This window comes from Aethalodelphis obliquidens, unplaced genomic scaffold, assembly GCF_003676395.1.
Source record: "Aethalodelphis obliquidens isolate GAN/ISIS:26980383/991018 unplaced genomic scaffold, ASM367639v1 scaffold13, whole genome shotgun sequence".
Classification (NCBI taxonomy): Eukaryota; Metazoa; Chordata; class Mammalia; order Artiodactyla; family Delphinidae; genus Aethalodelphis; species Aethalodelphis obliquidens.
In genome coordinates, this window is record NW_020837957.1 from 7,252,760 (window position 1) to 7,278,633 (window position 25,874).

Below are 25,874 nucleotides of genomic sequence, written 5' to 3' on the forward strand. Positions count from 1 at the left end.
TAGTGGGTACACCCTAAATACACATACACTTTATATTTATATCTCATGTCATCACAGTTTAACATCAAGATAACTGTAAGGTCATGATAACCCACAAACTGAATAACTACTGCAAAATACGTAGATCCTAAAATTGCTTAATACAGGGATGGGAGAGATGAGACAAAGAAAAGATGGCTTTGGTCATGAATTTAATAATATCTCAATAGTAAAAAAAATCTTAAAATTGTCCCACAAGCACTTCAAACTTAACAAATCCAAATTAATTTTAATGTTTCCTCCTCAAACCTCCTTCTGCTTCAGTATAATTGGTCTTGATCTCAGCTGGCACCATTATCTACCGGTTCACTCAAGCTAGAAATTTGGGAGGCATCTTGATTTCTTCTTCCTTTTTGCTCCCCACTCCCTGCCCCTTCCAATCACTAACTCCTATACATTTTCATCTAGTGTATCTCCTCTATCTCTTCAGGTCCTCAACTCTGTCCTGCATTTCTGTAAAAACTGTCAATTTCTTGGCTTACCTTGTCCCAAGCCCCCCATTGCCTTGCTAATGATCTTTTTAAACACACATCTAATCTTGTCCTCGTTAAAAAAAACACTATAGTGACTTTGTATTGCCTATCTAATCTTCTTAATTTGCTAAAGTAGCCAAGCTAAGTAAGATTGAAGCTCAACTTTCAGCTTCATATTTATTTCTATGATTCGCCCCACTCTTTCTTAGTTTTCTTCATCTACTAGCCTTTTCCACTTGAATAGAAATTTCACTGATAATATCAATATTTTTTCTAAAATTGAGATGTTAGATCTTCTATGCCCAACTTTTAGCCATCCTAGGGCTAGGAGATGTCCTTTTCTGTATCATCCTTCCTTCTCATTACTGCATCCAAATTAAGGGGCCCTAATTCTATTCTACTTCCAGATATAATAAATACAAATAACTAAGTGTCTAGCTGATCAGTGTATACTATGCATTTTTATTATATGTTTTACCTGTGCCTGCCATTTTTGGGTCATCATTATTTAGATCATGCTACCAAGAAGGTGAAAGAGGGTGTCACACACTGTATGACATATTTATCCATGTTGTTAAATATGGAAAACCAAGAAAAAACAAACAGAGGTAAGCAGAAGCAAAAGCAGAAAACAGAAAGAAGAAGCAAGGTAAATAGGTTACAAATGCAGCAGAGAAAGAGGGAAAAGGAAAGATATATCATTTATTGATCACTTTCTATTTGCAACCCTATGCCAAGAGTTTTAACATAGAGAATATGGCCAAGAGGGCCATAAGAACAAGGAGGTCAGAGAGATATGAAGGTTCTCCTCTGCTCCCATTTTCCTTCATACATGCCTTGTGGAGATTACATTTGTTTTTCCCCCAGTATCAGTCCATTTGGATGGCTAAAACAGAAAACCATAGACTGGGTGACTTAGAAACAGTTTTTAAGGAGACAGATTTTATTTATATGTAAAAATCAAAGCCTATGAGACTTAAAATCAAAATTTCAAAGGCTCAAAAGTATCAGGGGTTAATATACAGTGATAGCCAAGAAATACCTAACAGTTCCAATTATTATTGTTAGGTCTGAACAACTTAGTAAATACTTATGCCCCACTTAGTGGTTATTTGAAAAAAACAATACACATAAATTGAAAGAGAAAATAATAGTTTTAGTTCATTCTTGAATAACCAAAACTACTTACTCATGGAATATGTGCACCTGTTGGACACCACCTACCTTCTCAAACCTTGGAATCATATTGGGTACTACAACTCTAATTTCTGTTTCACATTGATTTTCCAGTGGCACTTGATTATTTTTTATCACAGCAACCACCAAAAACCCAGATTCACACAGACTATTAATCAAAAGAAGTGTGCAATCTAATGTTGAAACTGAGAGCTACCTCAAGGTAGCAGTTCTCACAGTATCTGACTGATGTCAAGTATTGCTTTTTTCCCCTCAAATATTTAAAGTAACCCATGTGTCCCTGTGAATTAGCAACAGCACTGTGAGTGCCTCAAGAGCACAGTTTTCAGAACGGGGGAAAGGAACAGGGGAAAGTGTAGAAGACATGAATTCAAAGTTTGACTCCACCTTGTTACCAATTGTATGACCTTGACAAGTCACTGAAACCTTTCTGAGCCTTGGTTTCTTATCTTTAAAAATACAGATAATAATAACAGTCTTTCAGAGATTTTGCGGAGATGAAATCAGATGAAAATATTTATAACAGTTCTGAGCACAGATCGTGGCACAGAGGAAAGCTGCAGTAAATGACCATTCCTTTCCCATCCACAAGAGCGGGAGACCCTGCCACATTCTCCTTTAATACTTCTGTGAGTCGCTAGCTTGCATTAACCACTTTCATAAAGGAAGGCACTTTTCCGTTTCTTAGGAGACTCAGTCCAATTTCTCTCTGTAGAGGAATCACATCTTTCTCCAGGAAAAAGAGAATAGTCAATTACCCTTGAAAGTTTCCTTAAATGCTTTTATTAATGCGTTTATTTATTTTGACTCGAAAGCTCAGGCATAAGCTTTCTTCCCCCTTTGACTTCTACATTAGGCTTTAGGCTCCCTTTCACTACAGCAGTATCAGCCAAGATTTAGTTTGACCAGTGGAAGGGCAATGGGGTTAAAAAAAAAAAAATTTTTACCTTTTCTTTCCCCTCAATCTCTGTCCCCTCACCAGAAAAAAATATGGCTCAATTTACTTATAATGGGAACTCCACTAAATTTGATTCCCTACTAGTAACTTCCACTATCTTCACCCAAAGAAGTAGTCCCAAAAGCTTCACCCACTTTTCCAACATGAACTTGATTCTTCCAGCTATTTATAAAAGACTTTATAGAGTCAAAGCCAATTATTAATTTCCTTTGTTGGATAGTTAACTTTGTTATGTGAAGCCCATTTGAGAAGTGAGCTTTTCTTAGGATAGACAATATAGCATATACAGTATCCCATAGAAGACCTTCAAGAAGAACAGATTCCAGTTCAAATCCCAGCTCTACCACCTATTAAGCTTGTGACTTGGAATTATTTGCTTACCTCTCTGAACTTCCATTTCTTTACTTGTAAAACAAAGGTGATAATAATAAACAACTTAAAATAATAAATAACAATAAAAATAAGATTATCATTTAAATAATCAACAGGGATAAAATATAGTGTTTAGCATAGTAACACAATAGTAGACAGGTAATAGATTTTTCTTAACTGATGACCACCATCATCATCATCATCATCATTATTTTGCTCATAAAGATAAGAGAGTCTAACTGGGTCAGTGTAAATCCATTACTCTTGCTTCAGTAGTAGTCCTCTACCTAGGTGGAGGGCCACAGAATTCTAGAGAAGAGATGCAAGTTCATGATTAGCTGATATCATTCTTCCCAGTCATGAGGGCTCTTTTTTGATTCAAAATAGAAATTCTTGAGCAGCGTCAGAGACTAGAATTTAAGTCAAACTATAGCTGCCATGCAGAGCTCCAGTCACAATTGTGAGATACAAGTGTAAATGTTTGATCTATACATAAAAGATAAATTGAGTACCGAATGTGTAAGGCATAAGGGGAAAAAAAAGTAGTGAAATCCTTAACTATATTTACATTTCTGTGCTTATACAACTATTTTGTTTATTTGTTTTTGACTAAAACAAAATGCTTATACTTCTATATTAAAATGTCATAAGAATATTTCCTTTTTAAAATATTATTTCAACAAATAAGTTATATTGATATTTACAGAATGTTAGTATTAGAAAGAAATTTGCACTAATTCTTATTATCTATTATCCTCATTTTATTGATAAATTGAATAAGATCCAGAGAGTTACAGTGACTTGCTCGAGGCAACCTGATTAATAAGCGGTAAAGCAGGAATAAAACAGAAATATGCCACTTTGTAACTGAAAAATTTTTGAAAGTCTTAACATATTTTATGCCTTTCATAGTACCATTTCTCAGACTTGCATCTGCTTCTACTTAATACATGTCTCTAAAGATGTGTGAAGGCTTTTACTCTATTCTCTCAACTCAAAACTATATCCAAAGTCTCTTATGCTAAACTTTTGAAATAATTTTCAAAATCCATGAAAACACAGATTTTCCTATTCATCTCCAGAATTTCCATCAATCCCATTCTCTTTTCCATTCCTCTTCAAATATATACAATACTGCATGTTAAGTCTCTAATATGCTCAAGCTGAGCTAACCAGGAAGCGGCAATGTAAGGGATAATCATCCGACTAGAGCCCAAAGGAATCCTACCTCCATGCTGGATCTTTGTCTACTTATCTATGTAAGCCTGGGCCTCACTGAGTCTCAGAATCCACCTCTAGGAAATGAAAGGATTGGACTAGATGATCGTCCAGTCTTCTCCCACTGAAATATTATTTTTTTAAAAAAGTGTCAGATATACCCAGGTTTGCGGTGGCGGGCGGGGGTAAGCAAAATGTATAGTAAGAGTTTCTATCTGATATTACCAACCAATTAGTTATAAAGCAGGAACCATTTCATTATTATATTTTGTCCTCAAGTGTATTCTTTCTCCAGTTTAACAAAATACTTCTAAATGTATTACATTAATGTTCAAACAAACAAGTACTAATGAATGAAAAAAACTGAAAATTCTTCTTTAAATTCAAATTGAGCTTAAGGGGAAAAGACAGAAAGATAACTGCTGTGCACAAATTTATATCACTACTTACTCCTGAGTGTAAATAAGCCATTTTTATATCTAGAAGGAAGTGAGAATTTTGCTTTTCCTAATGTCCTCCCACTACCTGGTTAACCGGGAATAATAATTTGAATTACAGAAGTTTAAAATTCATCGGTTTTTTTAAATATGTTTATTTGTCATAAAGTTATATTCTTATACCAATGTTGCTCATTATACTGAGTGAAAGGATGTAGAGTGAAGATTTAGCGGGCTAGATTGATCATGAGAAAACTAGAAACCTTTGGAAGAAGGCATGGTAAAACTAAAGAAACTGAGAAGATCACTTGGGAAACAGTAGGAATTAAGAGGGAGATTGAGAGTAAAAGCAGTATTTATAGGGCCCAATTGTGCATTAACTTTGTTAATATTTGAAAAAAAAACTAGTTGGTCAGTAATATATTCCTCTTAGAACTCTTAAAAGAGTTCATTCCTTAGAACTCTTACATGTTTATATGTTATAGATTATGTATTGTATTACTTATATATGACTTATTATAATTCAGTCCTGTTTTATGAGTTATATCTATCTCCCTAACTAGACTGTAAACTCCCCCAGGGCATTGGTGGCATTTTGTCTTTCTTTGGAAACTCCACAGTTCTTTGCACAGTGCCAGGCATAAAAACAGCTTTCAAAAAATGTCTGATGAATAAGTGGACTCATTTAAATTAGAAAAACAAAACATTTTAGTGCTTACCTCAGAGATACATATGATTCACTTCTCCTAGTGCGCCACGGTGAATTAAATTCTGGAGTCCCATCTTGTATCTGAGCCAAATAAAGATATTGCTATCTTGGTTAACCAATGTTTAAATGTTTACTTTCCTTGTCCTGTATTATTATATCTCTCAGGATTCTTTTGTTCATCCAGCTAATGAAATGAGGATTGGGGAACTTCACCCTTCATTAGCTGAGACCCCTCTGTACCCACCCAAACTTGTTCTGCTAGGGAAGGACAAAAAAGGTAACATTGTGAACCTGATGTGGAAAATATGCCACAAATGCATGTGCATGATGAATCACCAGTTGTAAATTATGATATACCATAGTCTATAGAAATATTTTATAAATATGTATCTCTAACATTCATTGGTATGCTGTTTTTCATACTTGCCTTTCTGTGTTTATACTTGTCAATGTTCACAGCATTAAAATAATTTCCTGTTTACATTTCAGAATCAACAGATGAGTCTGAAGTTGACAAAACTCACTGTCTGAATAACAGTGTTTCCTCAGGCACTTACTCAGACTACTCGCCTTCCCAGGCTTCCTCAGGATCCTCTAACACCCGGGTTAAAGTGGGGTCCTTGCAGACAACAGCTAAAGAGGCAGTACATAATTCTTTGTGGGGTAACAGGTGTGTTTAGAATTCCCTCTTTTCTGTCCCCAAATGCTTATTTTCAGCAACATTTTAAAAAAAATGGAATCTTCTTAATTTGGGGATTGTATTCAGCACATGAGTGGCATAGAAGACAGAGGGGCAGGTAAGCAAATGTAGTCCCCCTGGGATTTCCAAGAGTGGATAAATCCATTTTACACAGCAAAACCATTGTTTACGGAGTGAGGGTAGTACATTAACAGGTTGAGATGATAGAACCCAAAAAATTTTTAATCGAAAATCAAAAATTGTGTTTGCCTCAGTACATAATTGTGACACATTTGGGCATTCACCATCCAAAATGGTGTTATGAATTAAAGAAAGATTCATGGAAAGCACTAATGTGCCAAGTACAGAGTAAACATTCAATAAATTTTTCATCAGCATCTTCATCATCATCATTTTATCACCACCTGGAAAAGTTAGAATGTAAGTAAAAGTATTTAATCCTTCCAAAATGGCTCCTACTCTATATTACTTCCATTTTACAGATATATTAAAATCAAAAGCTATGGAGGTCAATAAAGTGACTCAATGAAGTAGCATTTACCCAGTGCTGATTCCCTTGTTTTGTAACATGTTGTTTTGTAACATGTTGTAACAAATAGCAAATAAAAATTTTCATATGATATAGGTAGTCAATGACTTTCACTCAGATTTTACTGCTAATGTCAATACTGTTAACAATATATTCTTTGGTAATTGATGAATAACTATTTCTACTCATTGATGCCCATGATAAAAATCTTAACTCAGTTTCTAAATTTATTATTTGTTATATAAGCTGAGACTGATTTAGGTACTTTTGGAAGATGCCTTCTAAATGCACTTTTTTTCAATTAGCAAAAGCCCTTAAAAATCTTTAATAAAAGATATATAATTCAATATCATTAGTGTGCAAATGATTTAGAATAAACTTAGAAAAATGAGCATCTTGTAGAGATACTGTGGTCACCAGAATAAACATGCCAATGACCAGAACTCACAATTTAATTTAATTTAATTATTTAATTTAATTTAATTTACATTCTAGAAAAAGATATGTGAATGCATACACTATACAATGGATTTAATGTCTTCTAATACCTGGCCCTCAAATATGTTATTTGAAGACAACTTGGGTTCATTAGATATAAGAAGCATTGATAAGAAATGTACTCTCAACTAATAGTTTGGAAATGTACTGAATCAGAAATTCATGGGGACCAGGAATCAGGTAGCTCTAATTATCAGACAGGTTTCAGGACCATTACTAAAAATATCTATATTTCTTTCATTCACTCATTTATTCATTCATTCATTCATTCAACAAATATGTACTTAGTACCTACTATGTGCCATGCACTATGCTAAGCCTGAAGAGAAAAAAACCTCTGCCCTCATGAGTTTACATTCTAGCAGAGGACACAAGACATATAACAGGTAAGTAAACTGTGTATATTAGAAGGTAATGATAACTGAGAAGAAATAAAATTTAGAGCAGGGTAAAGGGGTGACTCTTTTTGGACATGGAATAATAATGCTATTGTTAATCATAATTGACGTGTGGATGAATGATCAGTTGAACAAAGGATGGTGGTATTCTGGCCGGGTGTTCTTTCTGGCAAAGACCCAGATCTTCCTCATTTTCAGGTTTCTTCTTCCCATTGTGTTCACAGGATTGCACAATCTTTCCCACAGCCTCTTGATGCAAAGCCATTGCTCAGCCAGCGGGAGGCTGTCCCCCCAGGGAATCTACCACAGCGTCCTGACCGGCTGCCATTGAGTGACACTTTCACTGACAACTGGACTGATGGCTCACATTATGATAACACCGGGTTTGTTGCAGAGGAAACCACAGGCGAGAATGCCAACAATAATCCTCTCCTGAGTTCAAAATCTAGAAGCACATCTTCTCATGGACGCAGGCCTTTGATTAGGCAGGACAGGATTGTTGGTGTTCCCCTGGAACTTGAGCAGTCTACACACAGACACACACCAGAAACAGAAGTGCCTCCTTCCAATCCTTGGCAGAATTGGACCAGAACCCCTAGTCCTTTTGAAGACAGGACTGCTTTCCCTTCCAAATTAGAGACAACCCCTACCACCAGCCCATTGCCTGAAAGGAAAGAACATATAAAAGAATCTGCTGAAATACCTAGTCCTTTTTCTCCAGGAGTACCATGGGAGTATCATGATTCTAATCCCAACAGGAGTCTCAGTAATGTCTTTTCTCAAATCCACTGCCGCCCAGAATCTTCTAAAGGTGTTATTTCAATTAGCAAAAGCACAGAGAGGCTTTCCCCACTAATGAAAGACATCAAGTCCAATAAATTCAAGAAGTCACAGAGTATCGATGAGATTGACGTTGGTACATACAAGGTTTATAATATACCATTAGAAAACTATGCTTCTGGGAGTGATCACTTAGGAAGTCACGAACGACCTGACAAAATGTTAGGACCAGAGCATGGTATGTCCAGTATGTCTCGAAGCCAGTCAGTCCCAATGCTGGATGACGAGATGCTCACTTATGGAAGTTGTAAAGGGCCACAACAACAAAAAGCTTCCATGACAAAAAAAGTCTATCAATTTGACCAAAGCTTCAATCCCCAAGGAGCAGTGGAGGTTAAAGCTGAAAAGAGGATACCGCCCCCCTTTCAACACAATTCTGAGTACGTGCAACAGCCGGGCAAAAACATCACCAAGGATTTGGTTAGTCCTAGAGCTTACAGAGGATACCCACCGATTGAGCAAATATTTTCATTTTCTCAGCCATCTGTTAATGAGGATGCTGTGGTAAATGCCCAGTTTGCAAGCCAAGGTGCCAGGGCAGGCTTCTTGAGAAGAGCTGACTCCCTGGCGAGTTCCACAGAAATGGCCATGTTTAGAAGGGTCAGTGAACCTCACGAGCTGCCTCCGAATGATAGGTACGGCAGACCTCCATATAGGGCAGGTCTGGATCGCCAAAGCAGCGTTTCAGTGACTGAGTCCCAGTTCCTGAAAAGGAATGGCAGGTATGAAGATGAACACCCTTCATATCAAGAAGTGAAAGCTCAGGCGGGAAGTTTTCCAGTTAAAAACCTTACCCAAAGGAGGCCATTGTCTGCAAGAAGCTACAGTACAGAGAGTTATGGTGCCTCCCAAACCAGGCCAGTTTCAGCTAGGCCTACTATGGCAGCTCTTTTGGAAAAAATACCATCTGACTATAACTTGGGTAACTATGGTGACAAGCCATCAGATAACAGTGATATAAAGACGAGGCCTACTCCTGTGAAGGGAGAGGAGAGCTGTGGTAAAATGCCTGCAGACTGGAGACAACAGCTGCTTAGACATATAGAAGCTAGAAGGTTAGACAGGGTATGTTTGGCATTTCTCTGTAAGAATATCCCTCCTGCCTTTAGTTTTACTTTATTGGCATTTCTAAGTACATGTAGTGAAGCATGAACTACATGAATGAATAGATGATCAGCATTTTATTTATCTTTATATTGTGGGGAAATTGATCATAATAGTTTTTCATGGATACTGTTTGATGCTCTTTGAGAGTTCATAATGTATAGGTGAATTATTTGTCAGAACTATCCTAAATATGGTTAGTAAGAAAGAATTCGACTCTGTTATATGGGATAGTGCTTCAATTGCTTTCTAGCCATTAAGGCAAAATGCATCTCCTAGGACACAAAACTGTTCTCTAGTGACCTAAAGAGTATGATTTTTATTGAATCTATAAAAAGTAGTATTCTAATCCTTTCTGCACACACTCACTTATATTAAAATCAGACCTAATTTGTTTATACAATTTGCATATAGTTACTGCTATGGGACTACTAAAGTTATTACTTCTAATGAGCAATAATCTTCTCAGCAAGAAACAGAAAAATAAAATAAGCAGAGATTGAATGCCCTCCTACACATTATTTTATTCAATGAAAATCCTGCCATTTAGAATGTTGCTTTTCCTATAGAAAGAAATGGTTAAATTCAAATCATACTACAGACAACAAAAATAGATGATGTCTTTATAAAGACTACAAACGTACAAATTAGTGTGTATATTGCAGCAAAAAAGGGGGGGGGACATTAATCCTAATGCAGTTAAAAATTGAATCACAGCAAATCATGAAATGCATAGCAATTGAGGAGAGCAAAAAAAAAAAAACTTGTATAAGACCTAGAATTACTTTTTGTTGTTGTTTGTATCTCTCTAAGAGAAGACTGCATTTTCTAAAACTATGATCAATTGACCATCACCACTGAGTGTATTGATACTTTGCGGCTTTGGTGTAGAGGGCTTTGTGTACTCTGCATTGACCTTAGAATCTTAAAAGTCCTTTTTGTGAAAATAGGGCCTTTTGTTCTCTATTTCTAGATTTAAATGCTCAGTGTAAATTGGGGATCTGGGTAATAATATACCATTAGAATGTTTCACTCAATAATTTTATTTCATTTGGTGTCCTGCTAAAAGCACAGGTCACTGCATTTATTATATATTTTCTTAATGCTGAATTTTATGTTTTCAGGTGTACTCTTAAAATAATTATATTGTTTGTAGGTCGTGTCTACATGACAAGAAAACAATTATTTATAGGGAAAGAGTGAACTAATAAATGTGGGTGTGGGTATTAGTTTCTCAATGTGGAAACTGGTTCTGCCTTGCAAAATATTTCATCAGAATGTCTGTTTCAAATAGGTGTGCTCAGTCCCATTGAAGGGAGCCTCATCAAAGCCTCATGACTGGCTGTCAGTGGGAGACACCTGGTCGGTTGTCACCATGCCTTACCTCAAGTTATACCCTCCATGTAGACAGATAACTTGGAGGGCGAAAATATTTGGGGCCAAATAAAACAGTACAGTTTGGGAACTCTGGCCTCGTGTAGACACGACCATACGTAACAGGGTAAGATGAACTAGCCAAGAAAGGTTATAAGAAGCTTTTTGGAGCATATATACAATGACTAGTAATTTGAGGCAACAGAGGAGTGAGTGAAAACAAAGCATGAAAAAGAAAAGACAAAATTTTAAGCACTTGGTACCATCATTTATTTACTGGTTTCCCAAATAAATGGTTCCTTTCCTTTGATCAGAGCTACTGAAAAGTAGGTGACTCCTCTAGTTGGAGCAGGAATTTGGAGAGAGGAAAATAGGACTGGGGAAGGGGGATTTGGATCAGCAGAAGTCTGGAGGTCCTGCCTGTCCCAGATCCAGATAACTAAAAGTAAATTTGTATGTATTTTTCCATTACTGTGACAATACCTCCCTTTTTAGTTAGTCTTCACATATCCTCTGTCTTTATAATTCCCTCAGTCTGTCTTTCATTTTTCAGAGCAATTTCAATGTATATTTAATAGCTTCTCATTTAATTCCATGAAATTAAATTACCTTAGAATATTGCTTCAAGCTATCAAATCCTGAAAGCTCTTCCTCTTTTCTCCAAGTAACTTTTCTTTCCCTCTCTAAATTGAGTTACTGAGCTATTCAGGCTGTATCTAACTTAAAACTTAAAACAAGATAAATTCAGGGTGCTGGAACACAGAGTTGCTATGTAAAAATAGTTCTGTACTGTTGTTCTTAACATTCTGCCCAAAGTCAGATTGCCCCAGACACAGTGTGCTTCCTTTCAGTGAAATTTAGTTGAGTGATTTGAACCCTGGAAATCAAATAGTTACATTAGAAACTACAAGATCTTTGTCCATTCCTCATACAAGAGAACTGCCTAGAAGCCTGGACATTGGATAAGCTTAAGTGTTCTACATAATGTTGGTTAAAGATCTTGCTCGGTGTTGACCTTGGAGAGGCAGCTCCAAGTACTACCCTAGATTAAAGATGCTTGTTTTCTCCTTTGGTTTTATCTCAAGGCTCATGCTTCCACTATAGAGCCCCATTTGACTGGGAGAAATGAAAACATGAACCCATATGTCTAAGACTGCTACTCTTCCATAAGAGCTGAGAGAGCACTAGACTGGAGTCATTTTAACCCTTAAGGAGTCATTCAAGTGCTAGATTGAAATGTTCAGTGTCCTTTTCAGTTTTGGCATGGTGACAATGAAAAAAAATCTCTGGATGAAATAATCAGGGATCCATAACAAATATGATTAGTAGCACACCATCAGGAGTTTAATAGTCTTTCAGTTGATGGAATTCTGGTGCTAAAAATCATTTCTTTGCAAAAATGCCCTCAGAATAGAATAGCTGCCTGCTGTTAATGTTCAATAATATCCAGTTTTAAAAAGTGTACTAAGTTAACTTCTGTAGATTTTTTTTTCCAAATTAAGAGAATTACTTAAAAGGGCCAAATGCTGTCAATTATTACATGTCCATGATAGGTGGAAAGTAGAGATTGTACTGATGGAAACTATTTGATGACAGGGTATACAAAATGTTTTAATTTTTAAATGAAGTTCTGTAGAAAAAAACAAACTACATATCAGACACTTGGAATAACTTTAGATGAACCTACTGAAGGGTAGCTACAATGCAAATATCACTAGAATGTTCTATAGGTATTTAGGTATATCAGATAAACAGCATTAATAGTTCAAATCATAGTTCCTTTAGTTTCATTATGAAATTTTTCCAGTTTAAAATGTAATTAAGAAACAACAAAAAAGTTAGAATATTTGGATTCACATACAAGTTGACTGGTTTAACTAAACTAATAAGCAAATTCAATCATCCACTGGTCAGATTGACTGATTTTTTTGACCAGCTCTTTTTTCTGAGTTGCCATAATTATGCCTATAGACAGAGAAATAAAAGCAACTGATTTTGGCTTTAACTTTTCAGTGTATTAGTTTTAAGGCAGAATTATAAGCTAAGCTAATTTGTATGTGCTAATCTTACAATGTGAAAGAGACCATGAGATTTGCAGCTGACAAAATTTGATTAAGACCTCGCTGTTTGAAATTTTTGAATTAATAGACCGCCACTGATGAACATTTGTCCAGTCACTACAATCATGATATATAAGAGATAGATTTTATGCCTTTGAGTTAGCAGCAAATGTAAAACAAATGTTATCTTTGCTTTTTGTCTTTTCTGTAGTTTTGGATGGTACTCATTATGTGCATAACTAACACTGTTTACTGTATGCTTCTGTCTGATCAAGTGCATGTTTAAAAAAGAAAGTTACTGTTTGCCTGCTTTAAGTTAAATGTTATAAATTTAAACATGTTCGTGTAATAATCAGTTTGTTGAGCATGTGTTCACATCCTGTCACATGATTATTTCCTCTACTCAGAATGCTGCTTACAAACACAGCACAGTTAACCTTGGCATGCTGCCCTATGGAGGTATTTCAGCAATGCATGCAGGCAGAAGCATGACTTTAAACTTGCAGACTAAGTCTAAATTTGATCTACAAGAACTACCTCTTCAGAAAGTAAGTATGGACTGCCCTACATGTGTCAGCATACCAAAGCCAATTAATGTTGTTTGTTCACGTAATGTGTTTAGGCTGTACATACAGCCCTGCTTATAGACTCTCAGGAGTCCAAAAAGCACAAGGGCAAACAATGTAGAGCCCAAACTCTTAGCTGCTAAATGAATATTTATAGCTAGATTGATTATCAGGTTCCTGCTTAACAGCTTTGCTTTTTGGATTGAGCAGGTACATGGCTTTTTGTGTTGCTTTAAGACTCATTTTTTTTCTTATTATTCATTTTCTTTTTCTTTTATTCTTTGCTTCTCTTTCTTTTGTGTGTGTATATGTATGTATTGATACATACCTCCCTTTTTTTTTTTTTTTTTTTTTACTTTTTTGGAGACCACCCTATATTCTCTTGCTGATGCATTCTGAGAACAGAACTAGAAATTATTACTGGATGGCACTGGCATAAAAACAGACCCATAGATCAATGGAACGCAACAGACAGCTGAGAAATAAACCCACACAGTTATGGTCAATTAATCTAAGTCTTAAATGTACCAATGAACTAGCTATAAGTAAGGAATTCTCAGAAGAAAAGATTAAATAAATGCTGGTTGAGTACAAGAGCTGAGATAGAGAATGGATGTGAACTACAGTTTTAATCCTCATGAAGTGAAAGAAATAATAAAAATAAAAGAACAAAACAAAAAGACACACACACACACACACACAAAGAAATTATTATTGGATTTCAGCTGATTCCTTTGAAAAAGACATAGAGTCCTAAATTAGAATGAAAATTAAGTGGTTGGCACTTCTAAATACTTCTTTAGCCCATTTTTTTTTTGTAGGAAATATTACACAGTAGTAAAACATGAGAAACAAATTTGTAACTTAGCTAGCAAATTTTTACTCATCCTGGGTTAATGGAAAAGTGGAAAGTTCACATGATTTTAAATGAAAATGTAGGCTTATTTGAAAGAGAATATACTGTAAGAGGAAACATTTCCATTGTCAAAGGACCGTTTCTGCTTGTTTTATTCAGGCAAAACAGAGAATACACATTTTACCTGTTTAAATTGACTAATGCACTCTTAGTTACCTTCCGATGGAAACTAATGAGTCATTTTCACACAATATGTCATTATGACTATATTATTAATGTAGTCATTAACCTAGTAAGTTTTTACAAAAAAAAGCAATGGAAAAGTAAGGATAACAAAATGATGGTAGCCTCCAAACACTCTTCTCTTAATCAAATTGATGAACATACGAAGCAAACTCCCATCCCAGGAAAGTGAGTGTTATAAGACCACAAACTCATGTTTTATTGTCAAATTAGCCTTAATAACAGCCCCTAGCTTGCTTCCTACTCTGAGGAGAGTAATAAAATTAAAGAGACATTTAAATTCACAGCTTTTTTGTCACCCATGATCACTTTGGGGAAAAGAAAAAAAGCTAACTTAATTGAGAACTTTTGAAAATTATTTTCCTTGTCCTCAGTCTCCTGTTACAGGACCAGTATTGTGTAGGTAACTCTCTCCAGGGAGAAAAATGACTGATTTATGGTGTTTACCTATGTCAGTGATAAAACACTCCTTCTCTGGCCAATTTCAAAGTAGTAACTTGACATCACTGAACTCAGAATTGGGACTGAGAATAGTCAGCTCTCATGAGCTAGTACAAGTCGGCTCCAGCACACTACCGTCAGTGAGACCCTTTTCACAGGAGCCTCTAGTCTGTTCTTCATGTCCTCTTAGATGCCCAGGGCTTTCATCTTCTGCCCTAACAAAACCAGTGTTCAAAAAGATCTTGAAACTTATTTGCACTAAGGAACAGATGAGCCATCACAACTTAAATAGACACCTTTTCTGGAGAGCTTGGTAATTAAACAGAAATCAAACCCTTAAACTACGATCATAGAATTTCAAAATACAGTGAGCAGATTTGAGAGATCTTGGTATGAAAGAAGCTATTGCTTGAACCCCTTGAAATTATATCATATGGATAACCCCTTATTTTGCTTAGTTTTTAGCCCTATTTTCTCATCAATCTATAGGATAATATAGATATATTCAGTGTCTGAAAAATGGTAATACACTTGAAGCACTGTTTCTCAATGTATAAATTATTCTCCAGATATAAATTAGGTACCTCTGTGTTGCTATATTAATTTTCTGATGTTTGGGGGGGTACCCTATAGAATGGATTCATTAACTATTACTATAGCTCTAAGATGATCTGTAACAGAAATATTGCAGAGTTATATTTGGAGACATTGCAACCTTACTCAGTTGGGCACAGAGATGACCTAAAGGAATTCTTTTTGGAAACTACCTTAAATTGCAAACCAAGAATAATTCAAGTATGGAAAAGAAACTGAAAACGAATATATATAAAATAATATATATACATTTCAGTATATATACACACACACATATATATAGAACTGAATCACTTTGCATACAACTGAAACTAACACAATTTTGTAAATCAAGTATACTTCAATAAAAACAAATAAATAAGTAAGCTGCCATCCAGGTCCCCCTAAAAAAGAGTAATTCAAGTATTGAAATAGTCTATCTCAAAATGAATTATCATCAATACTTTATTATACACACCAAAAAATAAATAAATAAAAGGGAGAAGAAAGAAAGCAAGGGATGGAAATAAACAGTCAGGGCAACTACTCCATTGCCCTCAAAAGATTTTATGACCCAAATGATGAGTTTAAGCCCTGTAAACTGTAGACATTTCAGCATCTGGACAACTTTGCTACCTTGTTGCTAGTGCAGGAACATTATCAGGTGTGGTTACTGGATGTTTAATCACTTTCAAGACTACTCCATGCTCTACTTCCTTTCATGGATTCCAATCTAAGTCTCTGCCCTTTTGCCTTTGTGCTCAGGTATATCTCTTCTGCAGAGCTCCTTAATTTGAAAATTTGTTTGGTTTTTCTGCCAAACTTTAGGGTCAACCTCTCTTAAGGGGCAGCCTTTCAGATTCTCCACTAACCGTTGATAACCGGTCCTATGATTGAGGCTCAGTTTCCTGGAGCCCTTCTCACCAGGAGAGGAGATAGGCAAAAATTATTTTCCTTTGATTTACAAATACATAAAAACCTATTACAGCACTTTCATCTTGCCACTTAAGATAATAAAAATTAGTATCAGCTATTTAAGATATCATTACAGCCTCTAAATGATTGTTAGCCATGAGAATTGCACTAAAATATAGAGTAAGGTCAAAATAAAAATATTTCAGTAGATAAAATTGACAAAAACTGTTCATTCTCCTGTGAAAATCCTGGAGCTATCTTTTTATTCATAAAATTGCTGAATGATAACACTGGCTATCTCTAGTTAAGTACTGTGGTAAATGACTTTGGGGTGTCCTAGAAAGAATAAATGAAGTGTCCTAAGGAATCTAAATGAATGTTTTCACGTATTACCAGTTAAGAACTGGGTATGGAGTTGCAGCATACTTTTGTATAGGTGGTGCCCTCCCCAGGGAACATTCAGGGGTTGAAATCCAGACCCTTTCCCCACACCCTCTGCTGGCAAGACTTAACCTCTTGCAATTAGAAGAAAGGAGCATCTCTTTGTATTTTCTCTATTACACTGAGATTGTCTTCTTGCAAGTTATGTACCCAGAGAGGGCACCTTTTTGTGATTCTTACCTCCCCATCCTTCCATTATGGTAATTGACAAAAGGGCACTACCTGAGGTCCTGACTGAGCAAATTATTTGTTTTTCGGTTTGGATCTTTTTTTTTTTTTTAGACTACCAAAACATATCTAATAATTTTTTCTCAATTTTCTTTTAAACAAATTTGTAATAAACTACTTAAAAGATATAACTATTTTTGAATAAAGATTGAAGAACTCTGAACTTGAAGTATTTACACAGCGAATATTTATGTGGATAAAAAGAAAAGACTCTCCCAGATTTTGCTATGTGTTTTGAATATTTCTATTTTTTCATATTTATTATATTCCAGGTCGAGTACTGTACATTTTTCATGGACTACAAGCTAAATATAGTCTTTCTGTATTATAGATAGTAAATTATATTTTCTATGGTAATTCTACAGAACCTGTTTTGATATTAACAGAATGCAAATCAAGAAAACCACAAAATTAGTTTAATAAATTTAATTTCCTTTAATATTTTCATCTTTTGATGCTTACTCTAGTTTAATAAAAAAATTAATAGTATTTATAAATAGAACATCTAAGACATATAAGTCAGCTATTAAATTATAAGTTATTAGTATTCTCTATCTATTTACTTATTCATTCATTCATTCATTCATTTATTCATTTGTCATTTATTCACTGCCTCTCCAAAAAGCATTTAAGACAACTTTCTATGACGTTATTGATGGTTCAATGTGCTTCTTTGGATGTGTTCTGTTGTAATTGAGCTTAGCTACTGTCTTGAAATTTTATGTTATCGAAGAGAAATATAATATTGTAAAATGTCAGTTCAAACTGTCATTTTTATTATCCAGATTAATGGTAGAAAAAATAAATATTTTGATAGGAGAAGAATAAAGACTAGGATTTATTGGAAATCTACTATGTACATAGTACCATGAGATACTTTAAATTTTTTTTTTTTTTTTGCACAACCCTCACAAAAATCCTGAATGGAATTATTTCTCACCATTGTATAGAAGAAGAAACTGAGACTCATGTGTTACATAAAAGAACTCAACTATATTTTCACTGTTTTACTGTTGTAACCACTACACCTAGCATGGTAGTAGAATTTGAATCCGACTCTGCTTAGCACTCAAGTCCCTATTTCTTGTATATGATGATGTCTTCTCAAATGTTTATAAAATCGGACATTTTCATTGACTGTAATTCATAATATTTGATAAAGCTCTTTCATATACATAATTATATTATCTTCACAACAATCCAGAAAAGTAGATCTTATGGGACGGAGAAAAGAATACACAAGTAGAACATAATAACTAATCTAAAATACATCATGACCCAAATCATCCCCTATGTGCTACAGATACAGTGCTCTCTTATTTAGCTGAGCTTAATAAATGCTAGTAGTTACCTTGCCCTCTTTAAGATCCACTTGCATTTCCTGAGCACTCAGTAACACCAAGAAATATGTTTGGTAGCAGGAAAAGATCAAAGGTTTTGAACCTAAGAAAATCACGACTTAATCATCCATAATAATCCTGCTCCAGAGACATGCAAGGCTGGGAAAGAAATCCCTGGCCTTTTCTAACTCCCCATCTGCAGGTGTCCAGCTGCCAATATAAGTAGTGTGGTCTCTTCTACACTGGAGAAATTGATAATTTTTTTCCTTTTTTTTTTTTTTTAACTTTTACCAACATAATATTACGCCATAGTACCTACTGCTTTTTGGCTTATTGAAACAGACACTAATATAAATTACAATTTCAGAGGAAGGGAAGTTGAAATTATGGAAATATATGTATTCAATGATCTTTTCATATAATTTTGCCTGGAAGAAGATGGCCTCAGTATCTGTTTTATTAGTTGATACTTATTCCACCGTCTTTTGAATTAGAGTTTAGATAGCAATGTTTGCACCTAAATTCTTTTCAAATTTCTAATGTCCTTTCTTATAGACCTATGCAAGTGACTCAGGATCAAATAGTAACAATATCTGATATGCATTCGTTCACCCTAGTTCCAAAGGTTACTTACTTAATTCCAGTTTTGTTTTGCTTTATTTTGTTTTGTTTTGTTTGCTGAAAGCAAAGCAATATTTCTGCAGCACTTTGGGGTGACTTATGCCTATAGTTTCTACTGATTTTGCTACCTATTGCTTAAGAAGGATTCACTTATCTTTCTAATTATGAAAAAAACCTTCAGCCTGTAAATCCACATAAATCCTCATAGACAGTGATTAAAATTACCAAAATAAGCTTAGTACTCATACAGATGCTTCCCACCAATATAATGAAATACTAACTTTAAAATAATCTGGACATTACATTACCATCTTCAGATTGAACACTGTGAAATCATAATAATTAAGATCCTAACTTGGTGTATATTTGTCTTTATAACCTACTTTTTTCAAAAAATATGCAGAAAAAGAATAATTTCACTGAAAATACTTTGGGGAAAGTTGTTTTCACACATTTTTTTGAAGCTGTGGTAATGCCCTCTGTGAACCATGTGCCAATTACTAAGCAAAATAGATCCTTGAGTTCTTAAGGAATATATCCCAAGACCTTTGCACAGTGCCAAATTCTAATACCACTCTCATATAATTCCTCCAACTAAATGCCATAAGTGAATTTCCCAAGCTTTCAGTGCACCCATCAATTAACAGTCAAGAGCAAAGCTACTGGATCAACTAAGCTCATTTACTCATATATGTGAATCCTCTACATACATATATCCTCACATATGGGCACACATATGCATACCTGCATGCATACACTCATATACATGCTCATGCATACACATATACATAGAGATACATATTCATGCACTTTTATGTCTCAACAAATTAGAAATTACTTCTTCCTTCCAATAGATGCTTGTGATCATTCACAGTAGTCAAAATCATAAACGTTAAATCTACAAATGTCCACAGTCGTCTTTGGGATTAGCATCTGTTCAGCAAAACTTCTACTAGCATTACCGAATTTCTTAACAAATATAATTTCTGACTTTTCACTAAATCACATTGATGAGTTTTTCTTTTATTTTGAAATATTAAGGATCTACAGAATTTAGAAGCTGAAGAAATGGTATATTGTGATGATTTTCCACGTATTTTATATTTAATTGGTCATATGTGGTGAGGAAAAGACTAATTCTTAATCTTTTGAAGTATCTAAAGAAAATAACTAGAATGTGGTACTAAAGATAATTGAACCTCAATTTGCTTATTTTCTTTGAAATAATAAAATTCAATAGTGACAGTTGCTCCTTGTAACTTTTCATAGAATTTTAACAACTAAGTAACTGTATTTATGTAAAGCTCAGGAGCACTTTATCAGACGTTCATTTTTTTGTAACTAGCTATACTCACTCCTTTTGAGAAAGAATGTGAACCCACTACATAATTCTCTTTTGGGTTCTTCCTTCCCAAACATTAATAAACTGTTTTCACAGTCTATTTTTTGCAAACTTAAGTCACCCCTAGGGTGTCTCACTTCAGAAAAACAAAGAGGCCAGAGCATTCTTGAAATTAATAAAGGAAATTGCTTTCAGGAAATTCCTTTAATTTTGGTGTCTAGTCAAAGTATTTTTTTCACGTGTCTGCATGTTTATGTTCTCTTTGGGCCCTGTAACATAAAGGAATTAGTGCGGTTGTTAATTCTAATTTTAAAAAGAGAGAGATTAATTGCTAAATTAATGAAGAATCTCATTATCATGATATTAGGATTTTGACTAAGGGTTTTAGCCTTCTTTTGCATTGAAAAGAATCTTGCAATTCTCAGTTGCTCTCTGAGTGGGAGTCATGTCTGGGCAGCTGAAGGGAGTTTAGTGGAGGAAATAGAGATGGAGATGAAGATGATATGGAGGAAAAAAAGATTATATGTGTTGAATTCTGACCACTTCTCAAAAATCTGTGTTCCACAGACCCACCTAGTTGAATATATTTATTATCCCACTTCATTGGCAAAGAAACCAAACCAGAAAAGACATGAGTACTAAAAATTCAAAAAGAAAACTGTCCAGTAGTGTCTGCCTGCATAATTATATTTTAACTGCTTAATTTTAACAGTTTGATTTATCATATGCTAGAAAAATCGTGTGTGGGCATATGCAAACATTAATCTCTAAAAGATAAAGATTAGAAAATTAATGCTTGAAATCAGACAGATGGTCATTGAATAGCTGTCTGGTTATTTTCAAGTAATATATACTTTAAATATGTTACCTCTATTTGATTTTCAAACAAACACATGTAAATTCATTCCTAACTAACCCAGGAGCCTCAATTCAGTACCTTTTTTCTCTTTTTTCATACTTGCTGATATGCTCATGAAAAAGGAATTCACACGGCCAAAGCCAAAGTAGAAAATTGAATTATTTCCTTACTTTTCACTATATCCACTAGACCCCAGGAAAATTTCATCTAATTTTGTTTAATTAATCTTGTCATAATAAATATTATTTTTAAATAGTTCCAAGCAATGCTTTTTAAAAATGCATGTAGTCAAAATGCAGATAGGGTGGTTATATAATTGTTTTCTAAAGGAGAACAATTAGGAAGGAGCACTCCATATAACTGGATGAAGCCTGGCAAGCAGTCCGTCTGTGCCATGTTATGAAGAGAATGGCCCAGTTCCCTCATTCCAGGGTTGGAGGACCATTCTTCACACAAAGAGTTGCACATACACTCTCTAACCAGGCTTTCTTTATCCATAGGGATCCTCCAAAACATGTGGAGAAAATGGCATAGGAAACATTGAGTATAATATCTCACCACATAAGAATTCCCCAGGAAATCAAGCAGTACTTGTATATCCTGTAGGTTAGAGGAGGAGAAAGCCTATGGAAAAAGTTAATCGGCTTCGACAGGAAAAATATCCCATTACTGTATCCCAACACGGGATGCCATCTTTCTGATGATGTATGATTATTTTCTGTTACTCAGGTCAGACTACGGAAGCCTCCCAAAATATCTAGTAGTAATAACAATAAATACAGGAGTATTATTATTTGTTAAAAATAATAAGCAGTAAATCAGCCAAAAATAAAATATATATGAAGAGTGTAAACTTTAATGCATAAATGGTCTATATAAATCAATTTGGAATCAAAACAATTATGATTTATTTACACTGAAATTCTAACAGCACAATATTTTTTGATGTGTTAATCTTTCCTCTAAGCGATCTGTAGATAATGTCATAGTGCCATGAATCTAGCACTATGCTAGTGTTAATACCATTTTGGATTAGTGCAAGACACATTCTCCCCGAATCAATACAGCCTTATAAAATTTGTTTTAGGTTATGGTTTGGAATATTGGAAGTTACATACTATGTATTATATGGTTTCAGTTTATATTCCAAGTGGTAAGATCACACTAAAGAAACAAATGAAGCAACTTTTAAATGTTGTAGTTTTTAACAATTGGTTAATTTTATAATGATTATTTTTATTCCAGTACTGTAAATTTAAACTTCTCTTTAAAATTCAGTAAATAACTATAAGATGGTTATTTTAATTGAATTTCTCACTGCTTCCAAAAAGCTATTAATTTACAGTTCTTACCACGTAAATAGTATATAATAATACCTCCAGTTTAGGATATATGTTTTTCTGTGATTAAACAAAATTAATTTTACCATAATCATGAGGGACTCTTTTCAGAAAACTATGATAAACTTCTATTACATCACTAAAGAATGCCATACCATTTTTGCAATAGACCCCGTCCCAGCAAAGCAACATTTTAGACAATGGACAAGAAGATGTATCTCCTAGTGGCCAGTGGAATCCTTATCCTCTTGGGAGGCGGGATGTACCTCCGGACACCATTACTAAAAAGGTAACCAATTTCAAATTAATGACACAAACCATGAATCTTGCATATCCATTGTAATATGTAATCCATATCTTGCATCTTAACATCATTTCTAACTTTGTGATAAATTTAGGCTAAATACTATCCCACAATAGGGAGTCTGGTTAACTGTAAGTGCATTGAAAAGAATGAAAAGTGAACATTGCCAAATGCTCAGAGCTGGTAATGAATTTTTATAAACGACATCCTGCCACCTATCTGAAGATCTGTCACCTCTTATTTGTGTCTGACACCCACCTGTGAAGTGCAACTACCGGAAATTGTGTAATGTATACTTTCTGACTCCGTTGGATTCAGCAGTATGGTGTAGCCAATTTGCATAAAATGAAATTTGACCACAAAAAATTGATTCACCATTTCTAAAGTCATAGCAACTCATTCATCCTGTCATTCATTCATCAGACACTTAGTGAGCAACTGTATGTGCTAAGCAGCACTACTATGTGTTGAGTACTTGCTAGATGTTAGGGAACAAAAATGAATAAAATATGGTATGGTGTCTTACCTCTAGTACCTATTAGTCTGGTGAGGTAGGTTCAGTGATGAGTAGGTAATTGTAATACGTCATGTTAAATCACCATAAAGGGAGCAAAAAAAAGCTATAACCGAGAAGATAATTGCAACATATATGAGGGACAAGAGATTTATATTCCAGAATATATTTTTTAAAACTCCTACAAATCAATATGAAAAGTCATATAACACAGTACCAAAAGTATGGTAAAATACAAGGGCATCAGGAGAGTAAATTAACATTAAAATAAAACTGAACCTTTTTATCAATCAGGGAAATACAGAAAAAATGCTATTTTATACCTACTGGACTTACAAAAATTAAGAAGTATGAAAATATAAGTTCTCTGCAAGTATAAGAGCAATGTAATCTCTATACTTCTTGTGGGAGTATAAATCACAATCACATTGGCAACAAATTCTCTTTTAAAGCTGAATATGCATATACCCAACATTCCAATAATTGGCCTCCTAAGATATCCTAGAAGAACTCTTGTGTATGTCATTCAAGATACCAACATGTACAATGGTAGAATACTGGATAAGCCTAAATGTCTATCACAAGAAATGTGATAAAAAATATTCACACAAGGGAATACTTTACAGCAATGAACATTTGTTAGCTATAATTAGGATAATGTGTATAAACTTTAGAAGCATAGTTTGAGTGAAAAACAAGTTTCAGAAGATGGCACACATCAAGAGTTCCATATTTATAAATCTCAAAAACAAGCAAAACTAAAAATATATTATTTAGGCATAAGTATATGAGTGAGAAAAAACTTTTTATAAGGGAATGGTTAATATAACTTTAAGATTATGGTTATCTCTAAAGGGGAGGCTGGGGGTAGAATCAGGGAGGAAGCTAATATTAGTTTTAGTACTGTTCTGTTTCTTAAGCTGAATTGTGATTCTTACACTCTAGTTCTTAAGCTCATAAATGTTCATTTTATAATTGTGCTTCATAACATATACACTACATAATCCCATACTTTCTTTGTAACATAAGTGGTGATTTTTTCCCTTGATAAATACTTCAGTGTTTTTTTTGTTTGTTTGTTTGTTTGTTTTGCTGTACGCGGGCCTCTCACTGTTGTGGCCTCTCCTGCTGCGGAGCACAGGCTCCGGACACGCAGGCTCAGCGGCCATGGCTCACGGGTCCAGCCGCTCCGCGGCATGTGGGATCTTCCTGGACCGGGGCACAAACCCGCGTCCCCTGAACCGGCAGGCGGACTCTCAACCGCTGCACCACCAGGGAAGCCCTTCAGTGCTTTTTTAAAAGGATATATTAAATATCAAATTATTTTACCCCAAATAATTGTTAATATTCTGATTTGCAGGTGTTATACACGTTATTAATCTGCCTATTGAGCAATATCCAGCACTGCAGATATACTCCTGTGAAGATGGTTAGGAGAGCACCTGGAGAGGACACAAGTTTAGTAAAGAAATTAAAGAAAGTTAAGAGAGAAGAGTGGCTTAAAAGAAAGCTAGGAGGATAAGCATAAACCAGATTATGCTGGGCTTTATCCTGAAAGAAATGGGAAGAAGTGTTTTAAACAGGGAAGAGACATCATTAAATTTTTGTCTAAAGAGCACTCTGACAGCTTTTCAGAGAACGAATTGGGGAGCAGAAAAACTAGAGGCCATGGAATGAGTTACAAAGCTTCTCTTGTAATCCAAGGGAGAGTAGATGGAAGCAACGGGTGGTAGAGAGAAAATGCAAAGATCCACTATATTCTTAAAAGGTAGAGCCAACGTGATCTTGTGATTGACTGGACATAGGGCCTAAGAGACAGCTAAGAGTTCCAAGACTAATCCCCAGGTTTCTAATTTGTATGAGTCATGATGTGCCATTCACTGAGATGGGAAAGCAAAAGAGTAATAGGTGTAAGTGGAGGAGGGGAGGGAAGTTTAAATTTTAAGATGTAGATTTGAGGTACCTTTAGGAAATCTGAGTGGAAATTTTTAGTGGATATTTAGATATAGTTTTCTGACGTTCAGGAGAGAAATCTTAGCTGGCGATACAAATTTAGCAATTAAAACATAAGTCATAATTGAGTCGTGAGTGAGACAGATAGACGACACAGAACTCCACAGAACACCAACGTTTAAGGCATGTCCTTAGAAACAAGAACAGAGAAGAAATGACCATCGATTTTGTCAATAAGTTTCTTTCTACCACAAGTTATAGAAAATTCCAGGCTTGAACACTAAAATATTTAGCTAACATAAGAAGTAGACAAGATCTAGGCTCTGATTAGTCTTCAGTTAGATAATTTTAAATACTTAGTTTTTTTTTTCCCTCTCCACTTTTCCATTCATATTGTTGGCTTTATCCTAAACTTGGTTCCTTTCATAATTA

General features: G+C 34.8%; 1 protein-coding gene across 1 annotated transcript in view; it reads left to right on the forward strand.

Moving 5' to 3' along the window:
- The window catches only part of LRRC7 (leucine rich repeat containing 7), a 506,342-nt gene that overhangs the window by 410,137 nt on the left and 70,331 nt on the right, over positions 1-25,874 (forward strand). Inside the window, exons 20-23 of the mRNA XM_027114043.1 lie at positions 5,569-5,680; positions 5,893-6,073; positions 7,753-9,433; positions 22,841-22,960. Coding sequence (XP_026969844.1) covers positions 5,569-5,680; positions 5,893-6,073; positions 7,753-9,433; positions 22,841-22,960 — 2,094 coding nt within the window. The remainder of the gene's footprint in view (positions 1-5,568; positions 5,681-5,892; positions 6,074-7,752; positions 9,434-22,840; positions 22,961-25,874) is intronic.